General features: G+C 32.5%; 1 protein-coding gene across 7 annotated transcripts in view; it reads right to left on the bottom strand.

Moving 5' to 3' along the window:
- Nucleotides 1–18,424, bottom strand: part of CADM2 (cell adhesion molecule 2) — a gene marked incomplete at both ends in the record, with an annotated part of 1,088,291 nt that overhangs the window by 148,584 nt on the left and 921,283 nt on the right. For 5 of the 7 annotated variants that reach the window (XM_080696702.1, XM_080696704.1, XM_080696707.1 and 2 more), the window contains 2 exons: nt 4,804–4,941; nt 6,934–7,086. The exons of 1 other annotated variant lie outside the window; for it this stretch is intronic. In XM_080696702.1, coding sequence (XP_080552828.1) covers nt 4,804–4,941; nt 6,934–7,086 — 291 coding nt within the window. The remainder of the gene's footprint in view (nt 1–4,803; nt 4,942–6,933; nt 7,087–18,424) is intronic. One more of the 7 variants, XM_080696706.1, reaches the window with a different exon arrangement.

Below are 18,424 nucleotides of genomic sequence, written 5' to 3'. Positions count from 1 at the left end.
TCCGTCCTAAACCCCATAACTTTATTTTCATCCTTTCACTATTGACTTCTAAAGAATTGTTGCAAGTTTGAGACAAGTATTAGTTATCCTCACAAAGCAGATAAGAAGACTAAAATTAAGTAGGAGAGAGGATTTCTTTTTAATTCCTGATACTCTTCATTTTACATTCTCTATACTAATGTGGTTCTCAAAAGGAAACCCCAGTATCGCTCATATATTTAATAATATTTAATAGGATACTAAAAATGCAAATTGTCTAAATCTATCCTGACCTATTCAACTAGAAAATCTAGGATAGAATTTTATCATTTAAGATTCAAAAAACCTGTATGTGAAGATGATATCTGTTAAAGTTTGAGGACCACTGTCTTATAATACAGTCTGGAAATCTTCTGGTCAAAATAAATATCAGGGGTAGCAATGCACTTATAATCCCAGTACTTGGGATGCTGAGACAGGAGGATGAAACAGGTCCATAGCCAGACTTAGCTACTTAGTGATGCTCTTAGCAACTTAGTGAGACCCTGGTTCTAAATAAAATATATAAAGAAACCCTTCAGCACTATGAAAACAAATAACCCAATCAAAAATGGGCAAGGGCCAGGCATGGTGGCACATGCTTGTAATCCCCACGCTTGGGAGGTGGAGACAGGAGGACCGCGCAGGTTCGAAGAAAGCCGTGCTGGCTTAAGAGACCCTGTTTCCAAAAATAAAAAAGTATAAAATAGGTCTGGGAGTGTATCCTGGAGATAGAAGGGCTTCCAGGAACTCCATTACCACCAAAAAAAAAAAAAAAGGGCAAGGGAATTAGACACTTCACGAAGGAAGAGATTTAAATTGCCAATAAATGCATGAAAAAATGTTCATCATCATTAGCAATCAGAGAGATGCAAATCAAAATTACCCTGAGGCTGGGTGTGGTGGCTCAGGCTTGTAATCCCCACGCTTGGGAAGCAGAGACAGGAGGATTGCACAGGTTCGAAGCCAGCCACGCTGGCTTAAGAGACCCTGTTCCCAAATAAAAATATAAAATAGGTCTGGGAGTGTAGCCCAGAGATAGAAGTGTTTTCAGGAACCCCAGTACCACACACACACACAAAAATTACCCTGAGATTTCACCTAACTCCAACGAAAATGGCAATCATTCAAAACACAAACAACAACAAATGCTGATGAGGATGTGGAGAAGTGGGAACTCGAAAACATTGTTGGCAGGATTGTAAAATAGTGCAATCAGTTTGAGAAAACAGTATGGAAGATCCTCAGAAGAATGGGAACTAACTTACCATTTGATTCAGTAATACCACTTCTGGGTATCTATCCAAAAGAAAAGAAACCATACTATCAAACTAATGCATGTGTATCTATAATCATAGCTGCACAACTCACCATTGCCAAACTATGGAAACAGCCAAGATGTCCATCAACAGATGAATGGATTACAAAACTATGGGATTTTACTCAGCCATAAAAAAAACATCATTTACAGGGAAATGTATGGAACTGGAGGACATTATGCTAAGTGAGATTAGTCAGTCACAAAAAATAAGAAATCGGATATTTTCCCTAATATACAAAAGCGAGGGAGAAATGGGTAACAGGAGGAACTCCACATGAAGAAGGAGATATAGAGGAGCAAATAAGGCGACCTGAGGGAATGGGAGGGGATGAGGGAAACTCTCTAAAGCACAGGATGTACTCAATCACTAAGCAAGGATGGGAAAGAGGGATGGGGAGGGAATGGGGCAGGAATTGAGTAAGGGCTAATTGGGTAATGTGTGCATGTATGTCTCCACCATCTTTTATCCCATTAAGATAAATGACTACAATGCACCAATAAAAAATTTAAAATAAAGGTCTGGGAGTGTAGCCAGAAGTAGAAGACTCCTAGGTTTCATTCCCAATACCACAAGAAAAAAATAAAAATAAATAATATAAATAAATAAATAAATATTATAAGTATTTTCTAGTAACTTTCACCCAGAAACTTGAAAACAAAATTCCATTATTAGATATTTATAGTAAAAAGATAAGATTTGTACAGAAACTCTATAAGAAAATATTCTCTATGAATTTTTAATAATTCCAAAGATATCATAAGCATCTCCAGATCCCAGTTCTTGTTTTCTTAATTTGTATCTTCAATCACACATCATGAAACACTGTGAAATCAAGAGACATTTTAACAATTTCTTATTGAATTCAACTTAATTGGATTCCATTATCCTCACTTTCACCTGTGCTTTACACTAGGGATTATCTTTCTTAAAAAGTGTCAAATGACATTATCGTAAAAACAGTCAGATGCTAATACGAAGTCAAATTCTCATGTCTGAAAAGACAAGACATACTGAGATAAAGATGGAGCTCTCCTTCCAGGGAGGAGCGTTTGCTAACGGGCCTATAGCATGAGATTTCACTTAGCATAACCAGAGTACAGCAACCAAAACAGATGCTCACTGTGTCCTGACCACTGCTCTCATTTACATACATACACCCATAAAAATAATGTTTACACCACTCAGGAAGTTTACCTTCTGTTAGGAAAAACAAACCATGTAAACATAAACAAAAGAGTTAAAACAAGAAAAAAGCTAAATGGGTGAATACAAGAGTAGAAATAACAAATGCTCATGCTTTAAAAACCAAAAATCAAGAGGCTTTACAACTAATAACTACAGAATAAAACCATTTGTTGATTCTACTTATAATTTTGCCTTGACTTTTATTCTGATATTGATGTAGATGACATTGAAGCATGGGCCTACAAGATCAAACTTTTCACATTTTTACATATAAACAAAAACATCTTCCTCTTCCTTGCCAATACATGATTAAATGTGTTTGACATTTAAAGACAAGGTCCCGCTTATTAAAAATTAAGTTCTTTTATAATGATTTCAGTATATCATGGGTTTCTCAAGAGGGTACAATGTTAAAAATATCAATTAATATTAATGAAATATTTAATATTAGAGTATTACTTCCATTAGGATAAAAGAGAGAAAAACCCTTAAGAGAAAAATAAAATGCTAAAACTCTAAGACTGGATAACTAGCTAACTAATTATGCCAGACTTAGGTAAGGTAGAGTTAACTGCAGTGCCATATTTAAGAAGTGCATTTTATCAAAAACCAAGACCTTCACACAAAAAGACACATGTGATGTATAAAAAATTCAATGCCTGGAGAATTCTTATATGCTACACAAAGCGGATTTTAAACTTATCCTGCAGTTCAGGGCTTTCCATCAGAAGTGCTTAAGCAGAAAAGTGACCGGAACAGATTCTTGTCATAGTAAGATAACTCTAGAGGCGATATAGAAGGTCCATTTAGGAAAGATTTAACTAAGTTCAGAAATGCCTATACAAGCACATCCTAGAGGCAGACTTATAATGAATGTTATTGAACCCTGTCAGAATACAAGAATTAGGTTAAATAGTAACCTGAAGGTTTGTTTAGCATAGGAAGACATCCAACTTATGTTTTTAGGTAATGTTTATTTCTTAAAACTTGGCCCATTAAGATGCACTCATTACTTCTAAGAAAAAAAAGTGATTAGTGTTAAATTACAGGTAGGATCCTGAGATTCCGCTTTGTGACACAATACAAAGAAAATAATTAAAATATAAAATCAATAAAATAATTATGAATTATAATGTATTTACAATACACAAAATCTCATCTGTGGAGTTTGCATGCCCATTATTAAGAATTAAATAATCTGGTATAAACTATGAGTGTAACAGATTAAAATAATCTGAATGCCGGGCGTGGTGGCGCACGCTTGTAATCCCCACGCTTGGGAGGCAGAAACAGGAGGATCGCCCAGGTTTGAAGCCAGCCGCGCTGGCTTAAGAGACCCTATTTCCAAATTAAAATATAAAATAGGCCTGGGAGTGTAGTACGGAAGTAAAAGGGCTTCCAGGAACCCCAGTACCACCAAATAAATAAATAAATAAATAAATAAATAAATAAATAAATAAACAAATAAAATAATCTGAATGATTGTTGTTTACCTGCCTCACTGAGGATTATGTTCAGAATAACATTACTATGATAAGGGCAACTTGTTTTAATAGTTTTGCAAACTAATTTTTATATTTGAATATTAATGTATTTGACATCAGGTTCCACATATTTGTACATAAGGTTTAAAAGCAACAAAACATTCTAATCATACTAGCCATTTTTATATGAAGATGTTCCTCCCTGAAAATCTCTGTATGTGTGTTTGTGTGTGAGAGTTTAATTCTAGATTTATGATGCACTTATAGTATAATGCGTTTTTACTGAGAGAAGAAAATTCTTTCCCTCTATGGGAATTACTAGAAAGTAAATTTATTGATGTTCAGCTGGTTTTATTTTCAGATATTTGTAATCTCAGAAATGAACACATTGAAAAATAATTCATGCAGTTTCTTTGTCTATAATCCAAATATTATATATGAGTTCTGAAATAGTAACATCTAATGTACTTAATGCTTACTAATGTCAAGCATAATTGGATGTGTTTTTAATATATTAACTCATTTATTACCCCAGCTTTCCCATGTGTTATACATTAGTTTTAGACTTGTTTTATATTAGTTTTAGACTTGTTTTATATAAGGAGAAAATGAACCACAAAGGGATTATATTAATATAGCTTGTGAAATTACATGACAAGAAATGAGTAAATCTGATATAAATCACATTTAATGAGTAAGCAATAATATAGCTTGGCAAATACATAAGATATCTATTTTCTAACAAACAGTTTTGGTACATTAACTATCATGTGGGGGTTTTCTCCTTTCTTTACCTTTTATTTCCTTATCATTTTTGAACCATCTTATGTCAGCTGCAGGTTTGCTCCCAGATGTTTTACATGTCAGCTGCATCAGGTCTCCCTCCATAACTGGTGATGAAAACCCACTGATCTGAGGCTTCTCTGGCACACCTGAAATGTGAGCAAATGAAAGAAGTAAGAATCAGTTTCCAGGGATGATTTAAACCTCTGTATAATAAAATAAATGGGTTCAGGTGTGTGTGTGTGTGTGTGTGTGTGTGTGTGTGTGTGTGTGTGTGTGTGTGTAGTATCTGGAAAACTTCTAAAATGCATAGTTAAAAGTAGCCTTTTACATTAAATTGTAAAAATTTACCTACAGTAATAGTCTGTAAATCTTAAAAGCAACCACTCACTAGACCCTAAAATATACAACCATAGGAATTTAGAAGTAAGGTTACATTGGCGAAAAACTCACAAAATTTTTAGAAAATTATGAGAAATTTTCTAAAATAGCATCTGATTTTACTAAAAATAGAACCTTTCCTTCCTTATTCCTAATCTTTAAAGCTTATAAAGGTATTATCCTCTTTCTTTAAGAAAATGAATTATAGAATAAGGGATTCATTGAAATTTCACCTATATTGACCTTTCAGATTCTTCTAAAGTAGAGAATGTTTCTTGTTATTTATATAATAAAATGCAATTGCATTTTTATGAAACATGTTATGTTATTTTATAATTCAAAAATAGGAAGTATACATTTTCTGGGCAATATGAGTCCATTTTCTTCATAGCATGTTACTAAAATATCTTAAAAATCATTCAAATTTAAGGCACGCTGAAGCCTCTTTTACTGGACTATTTAATTCAGTTTTGAAAAGGTTAAAATTTAAGAATGTTGAAAAACATCAATATGAGAAATACAAAGAAAAACAAAGATAAAAGCTCAACATATTTCCATTAAATAGCTACTTGTGTTTTTTCTTGCCTTCACCTTTATATTACCTTCTTGCTTTAAAAAAAAAAATCTATGTCATATCACCATTTAATAAACTGAGTTCAGCAGGCATATGTTCTTTCAGTCTCAAGTTGTGTCTCTACAAATAATACAGTAACCATAGGCCGTTGTTATCCTGAAATACTCCATTTTCATGGGTTTATTTTGTTCTTAATGGCAAACTTGTGAATATTTGTATAAAATGGTCCTACTGGGACTTGCAGCAAATCACATTTTATAATCCTATGCAGGAAACCAGTTCATTAACTGGATTAACTTTAATATTTTCACCCAAAAGAAGAGTATGTATTAGTCCTTTTAAATGCAGCATCAGGCCTTTATCTATCTAAAAAGGAAGACAAGCTAAGAGGGGAAAAAAAATCAATCTTTAAATTTGTCTAACTTGTTCAGTACACAGGTGTGTTTCAATAAAAGGCACCAATTTAAGCTGATTGGTGCACTGATGTCTGTGGAATCACAGAGAGATTCGAGCTGTAACTTTATTTCCTCTGAATCTCTATGAATGTATTGCTTTTTCCTGTTACTTTAACCTTTGGAAAAATGGCCTGATACTTAGAGAACAAAGCACAAAGAATCTACAAGCTGCATGCATAAGTGGCATTATACACTTTAGTTCAGAATCTAGGAAATACAAATTTTAAAGGAAAGAAGACCCATGGAAATGTCAGAGCCATTTAAACACGTTGATGTACACAAAAGGGGTCACTTTTGACAGTCACAGGTTGTTAGGAAAGGCCCCCATCACTGACTTCTGAGACAGAGTGAAGAAGCACCCAGGAGACAATTGAACTCATTATGTTCTCTATTCTACCACTTCATAAAAGGATCAAAATGCACACAATATATTGGTAATCTGATGTAAAGGAAGTTAATAGGAAATTAAGAAGATAGACTAAGGAACAAAATGGCTGTGTGCCTTCTGTCAGTGACATAAATCTTTGTCCCTCCTTTGGACTATTTATAAAATGGGGAAAACAACTAAGTGATTCTTAAATTCCTTTTGTTATAGTATGGCAGAAGATAAAATAAATTGCATTTATTAATATAATCTTCAAAATGTATTTTCTTACTGTCTCATGTTGTTGAAACAGTATACATTATGTCTTTTGTTTTGTGACCACAAGGTATTAGTCTCTTGCACTTACCGAGAACAGTGAGATAGGCCTTGGACGTTTTGACAGGCATAGTAAATAAGGAACAGGTGTACTGCCCTTCATCAGAGAGCGACACATCACTAACACTGATACTCAATTCATGCCAGGAAGCGCGAACCAGCTCGATTCTATTGTCCCTTAAAGCTGCAAAGAGAAAATATTGGAATCGTGAATGACATTATTAGAGCCAGTCAGTACTTTTTGAGAATGGATTTTTTTTAGCACAAAAAGGTACACATTTAATTTGGCCACACATCTAAATCTTACTTCTTGAAACAGTTTAAGGGAAGGTTTAAATACGTTGAAATATTTTATCAGATTTTTTAAAATCAAAGTATAAAGTGAAATTAGGTACTCTTTAGTGTCCTCAAAAGTAGCATTCTAATTAAATAATTGGATCTAGTACAATACTTTGGTTGAGGTAGATATTGATGGTAATTAAAACAGCTTTCCTTCACTAAGTCTCAATGACAAAGCCAAGAAAAACTATGAATAAAGTGAGTTCAGTTGTATTCAGTTCTTGCAAGATAACAAAAAATATTGGCAGGTCAAAAGATCTCTGCTGTAAAGGCATGTGTTGAACCTTATTTAAACTTGAGCTGACATTGAGCTTAAAAGCATCTGTAAGCATGGTGTGGTGGTGCACGCTTGTAATCCCTGCTCTTGGGAGGCAGAGACAGGAGGACTGCACAGGTTTGAAACCAGCCTTGCTGGCTTAAGAGACCCTGTTTCCAAATAAAAAAAATCTATATAAAATAGGTCTGGGATTGTAGCCGTAAGGTAGAAGGGTTTCCAGGAACCCCAGTACCACCAAAGAAAAAAAAAAGCACCTGTAAGCTACACAATGCTTAACTTGGCCCACATTGATTGGTGTACTCTGTGCTGATATATGCTTTGGTTCAAATCTTTTTTCTATCACACAGCACATATTTTCACTGAGTATCCCTAAGAATCTTGCTGACTTATGCTCCTTTTGATGCATTATGCCAGTCCTTGAAGTACTTCTTCCAATGAGCTAGAGAACCTTTTACTCAACCTGGACCACTAGGCAACTTCATCAAAGGAAGCTTCTTTGTTCTCTTAGGAGACATAAGTAGAGATCTGTGTAACCCAACTAGTAAATCTGACCAAATAGCACCACAAATTCCATGAAAATAAAATTTCCTAAGGACCATAGACTGTAAATGTGAGCTAGAACATGTGTGTTAACACCTAAACAGGACAATGCCAGTTAGAACGGTAGATTTAAATAGTATCCAAATGTCCAAGAATGACAAAAGATTCACTGGTCATGCCAAATATCAAGAAAATTATAACTTAAATCAGAAGCAATAAAATAGAAACTAACATTGAGATGAATCAGATATTAGAGTTGTCTGACAAAGATTTTCAAGTAGACATCATAAAATATTTTAATAAACCATTACAATATTTTTGAAACAACTAAAGTTTATTTAAAAGAATACTGAAGTTATAAAAATCAAAATTATAGAAATTGAAATTTTAATTACCAAAATAATATCTCACTGGATTGGTTCAATTGTACAGTGGAAATTACAGAACACATAAACAATAAGTCTGAAATTAAAGCAATAGAACCCACACAATCTGAACAACTGAAAGAAAATACATGGGAAATAAAAAAAAAAAGAATTCTAATAGACTTTAAGAGCCTATGAGATTATAAGGAGCTGGTCAATATCAGTTCAGTTAGCATCCGGATGAAGAGAAAGAGAATGGGGCTGAAAGACTATCCAAAGAAAGAGTCATTAGAAACATTCCAAATTTGGCAAAAGGAATGCATATACCAAATCAAGAAACTGAGAAAAAATTCACATAGGAAAATTCCCAAGCCCATACCAACATATAGAATGAAACTTTTGAAAGATAAGGCAAAGAAAAATGTCTGAAAGCATCAGAAACAATGACATACCACCTGACAACATAAATGCAAATGAAAATAGATTTTTCATTTGAAATCACTGAGGCCCTAGAGAGTGGCACATTTTTCATGTACTGAGAGAAAAAAATTACCATGAATCCTTATCAAGTGAAGCTATTTTTCAATAATCAAAGGAAAATTTATTATTAGAAAAGAACAAACTAAGAGCATGTGTTCTTACAGCAGATGTGTTAGGTAAAAGTTTAAGTTCTTCAAACAAAGAACAAGAGACAAAAGAAGAAATCTTGTAGCATCATAAAAAAACAAAAATATGAGTACATACATTATTCTTCCCCTGAGTTTTATAAATTTATGGTGATTGAAATAAAAAATTATAACACTGACTGACAGAGTGCTCATCATTAAAGAAGGAGTACCCAAGACAGACAGATGGCAGTAGCTGAAAGGGACCTAAGGGAAGTAAAGATTTTATAATTGAAGTGGTAAAACCTTGCTACTAGTACCTCAGTAGCAAGATGTCCATAAGTGCTATTTCTCTATATTCCATAGAGTTGCATGTAAATCAATAATTAAAACTAAGTTTAAATGAAAGTACAATTATTTGATATAGTAGGGGGAATAGTTAGAATACCAAAGCTTAAAATTAATTTTATAGATTTATTACACAATAGGATCACAAATGCAAATTATATTAAAATTGTCTATATATTCCTTACATGCTTTGTGAGAATAGCAATTATAAAATTTCTCACATTTAAGAATATTCTATATTTTCATGAATTGAAATATCTTTAAAAGCTGGGAATGGTGGTGTACACTTTTATACCCAACATTCGGAAGGCTGAGACTGGAGGATCGTGATTCATGGACAGCTTCAGCTATTTATTGAGCCCCTTTGCAACTCAGTGAGATGCTGTTTCAAAATAAAGAAAAAAATAGGGCTGGGGGTGTAGCTCAGAGATAGAATGCCCCTGGGTTCCATCCCAATAAATAAAAAAATAAACATCTTTAAGAAATCATAACTCTTGCACAGCCCAATAACAAGTTGTTAAATTATTATATTTCTTTTGTTACCATTCTCTCGTATCTTTAATTTCACAGAGATGCATATGGATGAAAATATTTTAATGTTTTTATTTATCATGAAAAACAAGGGAAATCAATTATGATTTCAGTAGAATACAGCACATTTTAAAAATACCTGTTTTAAATTCTATCTTCTATGTGCTATGATATATATGCATTTTTTAGTTACCAGAGGAAAACAAATTAGTTATTTTCACAAAAGGAACTCGTGCTATATTAACCACTATGATGTATGCTTATATTACATATATATATAATTACATATAATATGCTTATATTATATATAAAATATTTTTAAAATTATATAAAATGTTAAAATATAAATATAATGCATATTCTTGGGACATATTTTTTTTCCTTTAAAAATCTCACCAAAAGGGAAAACTTCCAGTTTCTGCCATGATTGTGTGACTATAACATGATTTTTTGAATATAACATGATTGTGTGAATATAACACTTTACCTACTCTTGTTTTGAATTTGTTTTTTCCTTAACACAGATCATACTAAGAGAGACAGAATTTAAAATTTTCAGTGAATTATGAAAACTGGAAATTAATTCTCTATAGGCCAACTATGTTTAGAAATCTCTAGGTCTAACTGAATTATTCAATACATAAAAAAGAAAACCTTGATAATTAAAATATTTTTATGGAATAAACTTAAAATGTCAAATCAAAAAATCTACCTTAAACCTGTATGAGGTCAGGATTTTCATGGATTACAATTTTAAATTCACTGCCACCATTATATTATCAGGGGATTGAATGTTTTATATATATATATATATATATAAAATTTGGCATGCAAAGTACCTTGAATATATTGACCATGATTGTATTAAAATATTTGGGTCTTGGAATTTTGATAATATATATATATATATTTAGAATCTAAAATATTTTAATCAATTTAGCTTAAATTATGTCATAGTTTGTGTTTTCAATTACTAATAGGTTTGATTACCTAGAAATTAGGCTTCCAAAAGAAGAACATTTGGATTTTAATATAAAATGTATTATTGATTAACTATACAACCTGAGAAAATTTCTTAAATATTGTTCACCTGTTGACTGTGTGTTAGGTGAAGATAATAATCACTGAATGAGAGTGAGTGAAAGAGGAATTTAGTTTTGAATCCTTGTATTGATGTATATGACTGTACATTCAAAAATGAATCACCATATTTATCCCTGAGGAGCAAGAAACTGTGAAATTTACTCACTTATTGTTTAATGTGTATATATTTTAATAGTTCATTTGCTAAACAACTAGATTGCCTAATGAGATTTACATTGAACCAAATATTTGAAGTAAATCTTACATCCACAATGTTAGGCATTTGAAGTTCATAAATACTAAGATATTGTCATCTACAGTTTAATATAAAACAGCATTTCAAGTATGATAGAATAAAGGAAAACTTTTAAAAGTACAAAGAGAGATGGACTATAAGTTAATGGATTCCCTGTGAGCAGGAAACTTGTCTCACTAGCACAGCACCCTGAACCTATAGCTATCTGCACAGTAGGCATTCAGTGAATGGCTATTGAATTGGAACTGAGAGCCAAACTCTGTCTATATATGACAAGAACAGAAGCAAAGAAGTGAACTAGGAAGTCCACTTCAATATCTCTCCACAGGATCCCCCACAGGAAAGAAGCCACACAGTAAGAATAAAGATAAAAGAAAAGTAAGTAGGAAAGGAAGAAGGAAAGAAAGAAAGAAAGGGAGAGAGAGAAAGAAAGATTATTTTTAGACATTATCAAACTTAAAAGACTTATAATCATCATCCTTCATGATTTTTAAGATAGTCATTGGAAAATTACCTGAAAGGCCAAATAAATTATCTAAATATATTGTCCTTTTACATCACAGTTTTCAACTAAACACAAAAGGTGGTAGGTAATCAGGGACCAACCATATTATTTAATTTTTCTAAGTAATAAGTCCCAAACATGTAAGAAAAATAGAATTTTAATTTTGTCAGTTGATGTGAACCCAATTGTAAAATGTCTCCCTTTGGAAACACAGAATGTGCATCATTATTTAAATGTCCTTTAAAAAAATAAATAACTCAGACATTTGTTTTTAAAGTATCTTTAAAATTTTAAACATATTTTTAGGAATGGATAATTGAAGAGAAAAAAAACTAACATTTGTAAGTAAAAAAGGGAAAGGAATTGCTCACACATCTTAAAGATGGAAAATGAGCAAGCAGTTTAAGTAGGCCACTCTGAGGTCATGCCTCATCAGTCAACAGGTGCCTGCCACCCACTGGTGAGGTGATTTAATAGATCAGAACACTGAGTTCTGGAAAATTTAATCTTAAAGATTAAAAAACCACTGCCCAATGAATAAGATTCTATTAAGGAGTACTTAGCTATAGATAAAGTTATTTTTCCAATGTACCATTGGGTTTTAATGGTTCATCAGCCGTATGAATGCATATTTAAAATTCATGCTGTGTTGCTGGGCATCGTGGCACACACTTGTAATCCCTGCACTTGGAGGCGGAGACAGGAGGAGTGTGCAGGTTCGAAGCCAGCCACATTGGCTTAAGAGACCCTGGTTCCAAATAAAAAAGTATTAAATAGATCTGGGAGTGAAGCCCGGAGGTAGAAGGGTTTCCAGGAACCCCAATTGAATATGTGAATTATCAATATTTTATGAAAATATCTTATAAATGTACATACTAATATTTTAGGAACTCTATGTAATAAATGTATATTGTATATTAGTTTTTTTAGAGGAGTGTTGGAATTGAACACAGGAGCATTCTATCTCTCTGAGATATATCCCTGACCCTTTTTTATTTTATTTTAAAACTTTTGAAACATAGACTTGCTAAATTGCTTTAGGTCTTGCTACGATTTTGAGGCTGTGCCGAGGGGTTAGCCTGGTGCTGGGGACAGCAGCTGGCATCGGAATCTTCCATGAGGCAAGGCCGCTACTGAGGCCTCCCAGGCCAGGATCGGAGCCTGCCGAGGGGTTAGACCAGTGCTGGGGCCAGTGAGGCCGGCATCAGAGCCTGCCATGAGGCAAGGAGGAAGGGATGGGATGGGGGCTGGATGAGGGCTAATTAGATGATGTGTGCTTGTATATCCTCTAAAGTCTTGTATTTCAATGTAATATATGATTACAATGCACCAATAAAATAAAAAAAAAATATTTTGAGGCTGATCTCAAACTTGTTATCTTCCTGTCTCAGCCTCCAGAATATGAAGATTAGAGATATGTCTACCACACCAGGAAATACTAATAGTATCATAATAATTCATTGAATTTTACAGAGATTACTTTAAATGTCCTCTTGGATACTTCTCAATGTTAATATAATTAGTGTGTCAAAAGCATATCAATATATCAAAAGCACTGTGCATCCATAGGATATTAGCCAAGGCAATTATTGTACACGTTTAAAAGATTTTAATATCCATTTAATATTTAACCAGGTAATTCCATTTCCTAAAATGACATTCCACATTAATAGTGGGGTAGAATTTTAGGAACTTTAAGTCGCCATCTTTTATTCTTCCTGAAAGGTGTCGGTGCATGATGGCATCTTCATTCTTGTTCCCCTATTGTCTTTCTATAGAGAAATTAAATGTACCCATACCATAAGCTAACTTCTACCTATGAGAAAGATGTATGTAACAATTCTATCCATAAAGTCTTTAACTCAATACCAAATTTATTTTGTTGTTGTCTGCTGCCCTTCCCCTATTTCTGATTTTGTTTTCAGTGTTCCTCAGACCGGTACTCTGATGTTTCTCAACTTTGGCAACAAGCCCACATATTGTCCACAAGGTCTGTATTAACTGCCAACTGTACTTAACTCATACTACATTTTGTGGAACAGATCATAACCAAATCAGTTCATTCAATCCATCCAGCTCAATTTTTTAACCAAATACTCTACTTTTAATTGAAAGCTCTATAAGGAATTAAAGCTTTAGTAAAGACAACTTTGTTTTAGTGTATTAAAATATTTTTTCTGCCAGGTGTGGTGGCACAGGCTTGTAATCCCCGCGATTGGGAGGCAGAGACAGGAGGATCACGCAGGTTCAAAGCCAGCCACACTGGCTTAAGAGACCCTGTTTTCAAAATAAAAAGTATAAAAATAGGTCTGGGAGTGTAGCCCGGAGGTAGAAGTGTTTCCAGGAGCCCCAATACCACCAAAAAATAAATAAATAAATAATAATAATAATAATAATAATAATAATAATAAATTTTCTAATTAGATATGTTTGCTAATTAGAAAGGGTAACTCAATCAAACTATGATAAAGGCTATGGAAATCTACAGGTCTAAGATTTAATTCAAGTCAGACATTACACTTAGTATCTTGAGATACTCATTGTCAAAATGTGCCTCTAGATTTTATAAAGGAAAGATAAAGAAGGAAATAGTTATTCTTAATATAAAATGTTATTTTATTGGTAGAAAGCTTAACACAATGTTATTTAATATATCAGAATCAGTTTGTGTCATTTGTAATAGTAACAAAAAAATAGCAGTTAAAACACAGGCAGAATCAAGCTTTTTCTGTTTCGTTCTTTTACAGTCATACAACATAAAACAATCTAAATCAATCTTCTGGAAAATTGGTAAAAACAACCATTGCTCCAGAGCTTCTATTTGATATGCCAAGTTTCAGCCTGGACTGAATCTTTACTGAAACCATAGTAAATGGAGTTTTAGAAGAGAAAACTGAACAGAAGCAAAGCAATAAATCTGGAAACTGTGTCACTGTTTGAAAGAAGTTTTTCAGCAGTAGAATTCCAATTTTTAGACCTTATTTTTCCTTATTTGAAATATATAAAAACAAAACTTAGCTGCTCTAATTTCAATACTTATGATCTCTTATTATAAAATATTTGGAAAAGTAAACCATTGCCATATGTACCAAAATTAATCAAATTTGTTGTGAGAATTTTAATGTGCTGAAACAATGAATATAAACTTCACACTATTTTATATTTTCCAGGACTCTTGCTTTTTCCAGTCCTACTTCTAAGTATCCTTTACATGACCAGTTCCAATAGAAACCTTGTTATTCTTTCACTCTACTAAATTCCTGAATCCCTGAAGATAAACTATTTCCATAAGACTATATCTTTACAATATCATCTTCCTGATAACATGTAAACTGTATATTATGTAACAGAAAGTCCTTAAGAGCTGAACCATATTTTCTTGGCTAGTTTGCTTTCTCATCTTTCCTCAAAATACCTCCTAGGTTATAGCACATGAATATTTGTTAAAACATAGAAAGCAAAACATGCCTCTTTACCTAATGGTATATATTTTCTCTGCATGTCCCCGGGCCATATTTTAATTAATTAACATATCCCTTCATGATAAATCCCTCAATCTTGTCCACCTCAGACCATATTCAAGTCTTTTATTAGGTTCCTAGGGTCAGAATTATACAGTAGAGCTCAATAATTGTTGTGCCAATGAGAGATTAGAGGTAAGCCTTATCTCATCCATAATTTATATGTTTGTATGTATCTTTTACCTTAAGACAGGGTAATATCCCAGAAACTTTCAGTAGGCTATGAGACCAGTTCCTACTACCCAGGTTAATTAGCAAGATACTCTGAATATAATTCGAATCCTCTCTATTTAATAGATGATGATACAAATGAGCACATAAAATAACAATTTCATTTTCGAAATTACCTCATCGAGTAAGATAGGTAAAAAATGTTCTGGAACAAATGACATATTTTTAAACATAAAAGTTACTTAAAAATATTCTGTTCTAATCAATACTTTGTACCTGATAAGCCTTATTTTATAAAGTTAGATTTTAAAAAAATTGGTTGCTTTTGATTTTTAGGTTCTAAATATTTAGATTAATTTTCTTTTTCTTAATTGGTAACAAAATATAATTAGTAGAGATCTAAAAATCTATCATTTAAGTTGTCATTCTTTTCTTTATAGGGGCCCATGCTATTATGATGTCTAAACCTATGGATTCAGACATTGAAATTTACTTTTATCTTAAGGTACAAAAGATTTTTTCTTATTTCTTCTTTTAAAGCATCATATGGTGAAAGAACCTTACAAAGAAAAACTTCAATGTTCTCTATTTTCAACTAACCAACTAGTTTTTTTTTTATTATTCCTGCTGAATTTTTACAATATAGATTTTTTTTTATATGTCGGCTTGCATTTCAGTGCTGTAAAGTACAGGAGGTTTCTTTATCATTTAACAATATAAAGCTGCTCAAGGTCATTGGTAGAAGGCAGTGTACACCATAGAATCATTGCAACATAAGCTGCCATCTTCAATTTGTGACCTTGAAAGTCTTGTAAGGGGAAGAAAAAAAAAAAAAAGACTGAGGAATTAAGTGTGAGCAATCATGATGGCAGAGGCTTGGAAGCCCATGCCACTTACATTGCCATTCATGTTAAAGTCATGCTTGGCGGGAGGCAGAAATATATAGCCCAGTTATCAGCACACAAAGGGGACATATTAGTGAGCGACAGTACTATCTGTCATGCTGATGCTGATGATGCACAACTATTTGTATCTCTACATTGGTATAATAACACAAGTTAATGATTCAATAAAAGCCATTCATATAAGCAAGCATTTTTCAAAACTTTAGTGGTTAGTATACATATACTTAGAACTGTCTATTTATTCTAGATACACACAAATTTGTCTAATTGAGTAAGATGAAATCCCAAATGAAAAAAATATACTTTGAACAAGTAGGAAAAAATGTCATGTAATACTGTCTATGTAGATTTATCATAAAGAGCAAAATAAATACATATATACATACATATTATACACATTTATACAAATTCATCTCTAAAATATATCTGGGATCAAATTATTCGCATTCCCCAATATCATTTTTACAAAATAATAATTGCTTGCACTCCATTCCTATGGATTATGATTTTCTCTCATAAAAAGTGAAGCCAGGCATGGTATTGTATGTCTGTACTTGGGAGGCTGAGACGGGAAGATTATAGGTTTGAGGACAGTCTCAGCAAATGTGAGATTCTCAACAACCTAGCGAGATCTTGTCACAAAACAAAAAGTTAGAAAAGGGGTGGCTGGGGATGTAGCTCAGAGGTAAAATGCCCCGTTTAAATCAGGAAAAATGAATATAATAACATTTGATAAATAGGAGATGAACATAACAGAAAGTTAGTCTGTAAAATTCATAACCAAAATGCCAAAAAATTCAATTATCTGCTGGCTTGATTACTATGCCTTTGAAAATAATTAAATGAATTAATATTAGTAACATATTCATAAAATTTCCAGCAGATAAAATAGGAAAATATAATTTTGTAAACTTTTGTCTTCAGAATCTTTTTATACTTTGAAGATTAAATTCACAAATTTAAATATTAATTATGATTTATTATTTATACCATATTCCTAAATTGTTATTTGTACAATGATAGTCTTGTTTGGTGAATAAAGATAGTGTTTACTAGCAGCTTCTGGTTAATATAAATACTTCACAATTGTATTTAACATATATATATATATATATATATATATATTTTATGTTTAATATGCACAGTTTCATGAGGGAAGACTAAGACTATTGGTAATCATCAAAACTAAATAGCTAAAACATCCTGAGACACGTTGTCCAGGATTTTATAGAGAATATTTTATTTCCATTCCCTACAAATAAAAGTTCCTGAATATTTTGTTGCTTTTTCAAAACACAGCATTTTCTTAGGTGTCTGTCACCTTATTTCTTATTTTCCTTGAGAAAATATCTTTCAGCATTTGATACAGGTTGAAATTGGATACAGCTCACTATTGGCCTGGATTCATAGAACAAGAAAATTATGTGATATTTGAACTAAACAGTTTCTGTAAGCCCTCATTCTTTCCAACAACCTACAATATATTGGCCTTCTCATAGACATCTGAGATTCACTTTTTCTATCCAACCATAAAACTACCATATGTAACCATGTGGTATGACTCTCATAGATCATTTATATCAAGGAGACAAGAAGATTATATGCCATGCTATTATAGCAATGCATACAAAAAGGTACACTGGGAATGAAAACGTCTGCCTTCATTAGATAGAGAAATCAGCCCTTGGTATTTGTAATCTTGTGACTCAATAGCACCCCACGCTTTCAGGTGGTGTTTGCTAAATAGGAAGCAAAAATGATTTTACAATTATTTTGTGCATGATTCTAATAACTTCAAATTATACTTCCTACAGCCTGAATAATGGATTAAAATTTTGACTTCTGTCTTCATTAACAGGGCAACAAAATTATTAGATGAGGTAAAAAATTTCTTGAAGCCACAAATTCTTATAGTAAATGTTGCATTTCTAGGCATATATTACACTGTTAAGAAAACAATTTTTATTGTTATGATTTCTAAATTAAGGCAAAAATAGAGTCTATTAAAATCAATAAGTTGCTGCTGACCATGAATATTGTTTCTAAAATTTCAACATGAGATACTGATAAATCTCA

The sequence above is a fragment of the Muscardinus avellanarius genome (assembly GCF_963383645.1).
Source record: "Muscardinus avellanarius genome assembly, chromosome: 5".
NCBI lineage: Eukaryota > Metazoa > Chordata > Mammalia > Rodentia > Gliridae > Muscardinus > Muscardinus avellanarius.
Note: the sequence above shows the minus strand (reverse complement) of the source record. Positions and strands in the feature narration are given on the sequence as shown.